The 7,500-nt window shown below is 33.4% G+C and overlaps 1 protein-coding gene across 1 annotated transcript in view; it reads right to left on the reverse strand.

Moving 5' to 3' along the window:
* Nucleotides 1-1,733: 1,733 nt before the first annotated feature.
* pic (DNA damage-binding protein pic) overlaps nt 1,734-7,500 on the reverse strand; it is a 25,904-nt gene continuing 20,137 nt past the window's right edge. Inside the window, exons 16-24 of the mRNA XM_070136087.1 lie at nt 7,224-7,431; nt 6,713-6,891; nt 6,498-6,578; nt 6,203-6,373; nt 5,666-5,775; nt 5,322-5,491; nt 5,003-5,120; nt 4,428-4,536; nt 1,734-3,148 (exon numbers count right to left, since the gene is read on the reverse strand). Coding sequence (XP_069992188.1) covers nt 3,065-3,148; nt 4,428-4,536; nt 5,003-5,120; nt 5,322-5,491; nt 5,666-5,775; nt 6,203-6,373; nt 6,498-6,578; nt 6,713-6,891; nt 7,224-7,431 — 1,230 coding nt within the window. The 3' untranslated portion in view covers nt 1,734-3,064. The remainder of the gene's footprint in view (nt 3,149-4,427; nt 4,537-5,002; nt 5,121-5,321; nt 5,492-5,665; nt 5,776-6,202; nt 6,374-6,497; nt 6,579-6,712; nt 6,892-7,223; nt 7,432-7,500) is intronic.

A 7,500-nucleotide genomic window follows, 5' to 3' on the forward strand; every position in this document is an offset into this window, starting at 1 on the left:
TCATAGCTTCATTTTGTACTATCTTCAAATTATTTATTTCTGAGTCCTTGCAGTGCAATAAGTGCAATGCATGGTAGTCTACAACTGACCTTATAAAAGCTAAATAAAACAATCTAGAGAGCTTAACTTTGGCTTCGTTACTGAAATAAGACGTTTATTTCCCGTAGATTCATTTATGTGCACGTATGTGTAAGTATACGTGTGTGCATGTATATTTGTATATATTTGACATGTGCGTGTGCGTGTACATGTCTGTGTGTAAGTGCATGTGTGTGATTGGGTAATCATGATGCCGAACATGACAAACGCCTTTCTTTAGTGTCTCATTCTGATAGTTCTAATTCAGTTTATCAACACATTTCTTGTTCCACGACTTCTGAAATGGAGACTTGAATGGTTTGGTATCCAATAGCTTTACCACTAGCAATGAAATGCCACTGATATGAAGATATAGATGTTTTTTATAAGGCGAGGGTAGAGTCTGCTTTCACTTGTTTAAGTTATTTAAAGCCGTTTATTAGAATATCATCTTAAAGTTGTCTTTATACAACCTCGCCAGTCTGTATTGTTGGTTTATCACGTAGCGTCAATTCTCTTTGGCTGAACTTTTTCACTTTTTTATGAAACTGACTCTGGAACTGTAGCATTATGCAGTACATATCTTCCCATGATTCAGGTGATGTGTTCCTTCTGTTTGATTCTCAACGTATTCTTCCCGAGAAGAGAAATCAGTATTTAATTTATGACTAGACACTACTGACTCTTCCTCCTATATAACAAGAACAAATGTTATATAGGTATTCATATACAGACACAGACTACAGAACAGTTAATCAGACATTGACTACTGACCATTTCTATTTTATAATCATCTCTGCAAAGGTATCTATACTACCCAATAATTCATGTCTTCTTAAAGAATGTTAAAGAATTCCATCTCATATACAAATTGAAATTACTTAACCAATAATATTTTAACTCAATACAAACTTTTTAATGACTGTGTTCCACTCGATTCGTTACCGGCACATGTTAACATTTCATGATTATCTCAGAATGCTTTCTTATTTCTTATAAATTCCTTACATGCAGGGAGGCTAACACTCTTAATAGGTTGGCAAAAATTGAACCTGCTTTTTGACAATGATCATAAGGGTCTTTGTATATCTGACTTCTGCTTTTTGACAATGGTCATAAGGGTATTTGTATATCTGACTGGTAAGTGCAGTTCTTGTAGAGTCTGTAGGAATATCTAAAAAAACAGTGCGCCATAGGTATGTACACGTACTTCTGAGAAAAACAAAATTCATGAACTTGTTTTTAAACATGAAATGAGAATTCAACATAAAAAAAAACAATAACAGAGGCCTATCATTCATTTTGAATATGTTAATTGGGCATTTCTTATGTGGAATGTGTATAGCTTAATAAAACTCCTCAAATTTGTTTTATCAAAAAAATAAAACATCCCTTTCTCTCTTCTTCTATTGTTCCGTAATTGAATCTGTAAATTTAAAGCAGATACTAGTACTAAAATGAGTACCAACATTTTAAATGAATGTCAAATTTAGAGATGTCACAATTTTTTTTCTTCAATTTAGCCACTATTACTTAAAGATAGTTTCAAATTCCATAGACACCTACATTAAGTAAGAAAATATTTGCTACAACTTACCAGAATGTCCCTTCGTAAATACACTTTTTATGAACAACAAAGAATTCAAAAACAGATCTTAATTTTCTAATAATTTTATTATCAAATGAAGTTTACAGGTGAAAGATAGTGACAATTTACATGAGCAAGTGAATTTAAGTTTGATATACAGTGATATCTCCCACTAAAATGTAACTTTCTGATGTACAAAAAATCATTATTCCATTTCCTAGCTCCATAAGCAACTGTTTCCAAATTACACTGTGATGGTGATACAGCTCTGCAATTGTCTTTTCTGCTTCAAACACTCAGGTCCCCATAAACTTTGTAACACAAATAGCAAAAACACAGCACTGGTTAAGCATCAAAATTTACGACTGAAATGAAGATATGTATTGATGATTTGCTCTTGCTTTTCTCAATTTATTTTTTTGTTTTGTTTCACAGCCTTCCTATGGAACAAATGTCAGTAATGTTCTTTATCATTTAATTCTCTTCATGAGAACGAGTGTTTTTACTGCATTAAGAAATACAACTATTACATTAGCACAACTAGATATGAACCTTAATGCAGCTAAAATACTGAGTTCATAAATGTACTCCAAAATTTTCCGTCTCTGGGATAACCAACAAAAGAAGCTCATTCTTAAATTTTATTCACTGGTCTTACTATATTTTCCTTATTCTATCTTATCAATAAACCTGCTTTAAGCCACCACATTACCAAAGATAAACTCCCCTTTATGAAGAGGCAAACATCTTCTTGTGTTAATAATTAAAAGAATTAAAAAACAATTAATAACGTAATAATTTGGAAAAATAAACCACACATTCCATAGCAGATATATAAAAATAAAGAGTTCCCCAAGCTTTCATTCTCCTAACCTTCTCAGTCAAATGTCCCTGTACACATATACTCAGTATTTACTATATCAAAATACACATGCAAATTCCAACTCATCCTGATTCAAGCAAGAAGTAGTAATTCTACAAGCTATGTATAAATTCTTTACCTTCATCTATTCCTATACACATTTTGCGCTCCGTCTGTTATTACTAGTACAACTGCATTTTGGTTCACTGGTTGTGGTTATGCTAAGACAAGTCCTATTTGCAACACTTGCTCGCTATAAGTTTAAAATATGATATCATAATAATCTGCTGTTATTCAACGTGAATATATTGAGAATCTTTAACATTATAAGTCTTATATATGGGAACAAGCAAAACGTAAATAACCAACACAATTCTTTGTAATATATTACAATCAAACACTGATTTTCCAAATGAATAGCCATCAAACTTATATGCATACCTTGTTAGAAAGGAAAAAGGGGTTAATGATAATTAAAAACACTTCTTCACTTTAATATGTTCTAAAGTTCATTTTTCCAAAATTTCCAGTCTGTATTAGTGTATCCTGGTAAGTTCCTCTACCGTTTTAATTAAGTCCTCCGGGGTTGCCTCAACTTTCATTCCTGAACCGTCACTGATCTGTGGAGAAAAACAATTTCATAAGCAAAACCTTTATACATTATATCATCTACTGTAGTCCTTGAGTATTACAGGATGCAACATTAAAAGTTTTACTCCGGCAAAATACTTAATGATGCCAACAGAATCAACTTGCAGACACCTGTTAATCAATGGTATTTGATCAGAAAATTTTGTCTTTATACATATTCCTTGGTACTTTAATTGCTTTAATCCCTAAAGGATAATATGCAATAATTATCATAGCAAGGTACAAGCATTACCTAAGGTTAAAGATGTCTAAAGTTGTTTTCCCACCTTTTTCTAAAAATATGCTTTTTACATTTCTCATTTTTCCCATCTTTGTACACAAGCTATCCTGCACATCTGAACTGTGTGGGATTCAAGGACAAAAGATGACAAAAAGTCTTTTTCCTTGTTAATTTTTCCATTCATTTCTCACAGATTTTCAAATACCTTTTTCCTGTTCTGTCCACAAGTGTACCTCTGAACATTCCAAGTTTTAAGGATTAATGAGTCTTATATTTTGACAATCAATTCTTAACATCCATTACATTGGGATTTTCCAACTCAATACCCATCAAAAATTTCAGGCTGTCAGCAACTCGAGTCAAAAACTGATTGCATGGGAAATATACATATAACCCCTCTCTTTACATCCTTAGATGCTTCATACATTTTCTATTTTTTACAGAAAATGAGACCTGAAAGATACTCTATTTTGGTGGATTGTATCTTCATAATGCCTCATATACCCCTCTCTTTACAGTTGCATCATACATTATTATTATTTTTTTTTTTTTTTCTTCGAAAATGAGGTTTGAAAGATACTCTATTTTGTGGCATTGTATCTCCACAATGCCAAACAGGTGGGCCTACCAGATGATTCCTTTAAAACTAACTTCTTGTAAACCCATTAATATGATAAAATAAAAATAGGAAAATACAAAATCAAATTAGATAGCACGTGCACCTATTGCCAGTGGGCTAAAATCTTGTATTCACACAATAAACAGTTCTCTTATTTCAAAAGAAAAGGAATTTAATATTGCCTGTTATCAAAATACTAACAAAACACTTGCTTGCACTTACACCTAATAAAACATTAAGAAAGAAAAAAAAAAGAAAACCTATAATATATAAACCTATATCACATCTTCCTTCAAGCCAAAACAAAGAAAATGCTTACTCATGTTTAGACACTATATTGTATGTCAAATGCCTGACAAAACAATGTCACTCCAGAATACAGTAAAGAAATAAACAGTGATTAGCTTACCAAAAGTCCTTGTGCTACTTCCTTCATCTTGTCAGGACTGAGGTCAAGGAAACTTTCTATAAGATCTCCATCAATGAAGCCTTCACATCTGTCCGTCTTACGTTCAGTACTGAAAAGAAAACAAGTCCACATGATATTTAAGGACATTCATAACATACTATGATAGACAAAAAAAGTCATTTAAATTATTCCATTCTTATTTTGGTATCATAAAACATAATGATAAAATATGCTCTGTTAACCCATTAACGCGGGTATATTTTGAAGGAAAGAAAGAAAAAAACTGCCTGCCGCCCGCGGCTCACTGCTGCATCGGAGCGCGAGCCCCAATACAGCATCACACTCGCGGGACGCCCGGCAATGTTTATTTTTTCGGGTGTTTCATATTTGGGACACCCGCCGTTATTGAGTTAATAGCCCATAAAATGCATGCCTTCTCAACTGATCAGAATGTATAACTATGTCACAAGTATACTGGACAAAAAAATATAATTTCATTCACTTCTGCAATATACTTATGCGTACACCAGTAAATGAAAAAACAATTTATTGAATATTACATATCTTTTACATACCTAAAACTTCTGTAAAAATCATGGTCAATCTTTCCAACCGATTTAATAACTCTTGCTAGACGTTTTTGCATCTCCAGTAGTTGGTTGTATAGTTCTAAATTCAGACTAGTCACCAAACCTGTGTAGAAAATAATCCGCAACTTTAGTAAATATCTTTATAATACACTACTACAGTTCTTTTAGAAATAACTTTTCTTTTAACAATAAAAAAACTGCATATACTGTAGCTTAATATTTCTTTGGTTTATTAGCTCTATCAAATAATAATCAAAGCCAATATTCCCATATGTATATAAACAAAACTTCTGCTCTCACTCACCAAGAGCTCCATGTACAGTCCCATAAAGAACACAGCCTTGTGTTACTGTTGTAGCTTCTGGCACTCCCTGCATCACCAGTGTCCCATGACGGAAAACATTTACAAAGTCTCCCAAGTGGAAGCGACCAACCTCCTGCATCTGCTGGCGTTCCTCATCAGAAGTGGCCGCACTACAAGAAATGCATAATTTCAGGGTCTGAACTAAATGCAAGAATTTTTATTTACACATCAAAACATATCATTCTCCAGGTAATTACAAGTACTGATAACTGATCTGACTTGTTTACATCTAATGAAATACAATAAATTAATATATTTGTATCTACAAATATAAAAGCTCCTACCTATCTTTGTGACACACAAAGAGGTTATGTGAGTGTTCAGCTCCAAGAAATAGTTCATCATCAAGAATTTCTATAGCAGTCATCCAGTTGGGATCATAGTCCCTAGCAATCTGAAAAAAGTAAATAAATATATATATAACAAAAATCTATATGGATATCCTACTGATGACATATATCCAGGAGGTTTAATACTAGTTTTGTACAAAAGATAATCATAACTTATTGAGCAAAGCATGGATGTTTTATAAAATAAGCCAAGATGTCTCTGGAAGTAATGCCCCATCACAATACAAATACCTTTAGGCACTTTCCTTCAAATCTGAATTTGTAATCAGATTCTTTGAAAATTGGAAATAAAATCAATTGCTTTATGTGGACACAGAAAATGTATTTACTGTTAAAGCCATATTTACTGTCTGGGGTCTCCCTAAACATAAATTTTAATAAATTTTAATGTCTGTAGATGCATCCAAAGAAAAAAAAAAGTACCTTTTAGTTACCTCTCAATTCCCATTTTTCAAGATAACTGGATCTTACCTCTTCAAAACTACCTTCTAGTGTTTTGTACTGCAGAAGCGTCATGGACCTCATTAGGTCACCAACCAGTATGAAGTCTCCCTTTGTTTTCAAATACAAAGCAGCTACATTGTTAAAGTGGGAACATTCTAACCTCAATTCACGCTCATTTGTCCATTCAAACAGCCGTACCTGTAAAAATATAATAATAATAAATGAATAAACAAATAGTTACTTATCATAAAATGTACCGCCACTTATTACATACAATATCAGTAGAAAAAGAAGTAGCACATTAACAAAAAAATCTACTTACAGTACTAGAGATTGCAGCTAGAAGTTTACCCTGGAACTCACAGAGAGAATAGCAAGCACCTTTGATCTCCTTCTCAGCAACCTGGACAAAAATCCTCAGTTTGTATTACAGAAACATAGAAGAGAAGAATTATAATATTAAATTTTTTCCTTTGCAAGTGTTAAATTCTACACAAAACTTTACTTTCAATAATAATAGTTTGCATTTGCACTCACCTGCTGCAATTTGCCATCAGTGAAGGAGAAGAGGATGATGCGACCCTGCTTGGATTCAGACTCCTCAGGATTAACTAGAGCTGTTCCAACTACATAATAAACAGTCGGGTCATCTTTTAGTCTGGTAGAACAGATGCTAAGGCCATACTCCCCCGGGTGGAAACTATGACAATGGAGCACTGTGCCAAAGGAATAATAATAAAAAAAATAAAAAATCATCCTCAGATTCAAAATTTCAGATACATAACATAATACACATCTTAGCTTCATAAAGATATATTATTACAAGTCTGCTTAACCCTTAGCCTCTGGATGATTCTAGTTTCAACATCACGACAAGCCCAGTGGGCTGTACATACTCCCTGGAGCTGAGGCCAACTCCAACCCCAATTTTCCCAGAGGCATTAGGCTGACCTTATCAAATGAATTAAAACAAATTTACAGCTATTCATTCAATAACAATACAGATATACATATATGTAAAAGAATATCAATTTTTCTTCCAACACACCTTCAAATGTATTTTGTGAAATTACTAGAAGATTGTGAGTTTCCACTTCCTGGCCAGGCTCTGGTGGGGGCTGTACAGGAGGCTTAAGGAGGCTGGAAGTGTTGGAGGCAGAGGAGGTAGTGTGCGCTCCTAAGGACGCACTCATTCCACCACTTCTGATTCCATTACTATCCGTAACATCCACACGCATGGTAATCACCCCAAATGTCTGGACATATGAAAATTTAAAGCAGTAAGTAAAACCTTTTCTTATGAGTGACTGATTCATCAACTAAGG

This window comes from Penaeus vannamei, chromosome 21, assembly GCF_042767895.1.
Source record: "Penaeus vannamei isolate JL-2024 chromosome 21, ASM4276789v1, whole genome shotgun sequence".
NCBI lineage: Eukaryota > Metazoa > Arthropoda > Malacostraca > Decapoda > Penaeidae > Penaeus > Penaeus vannamei.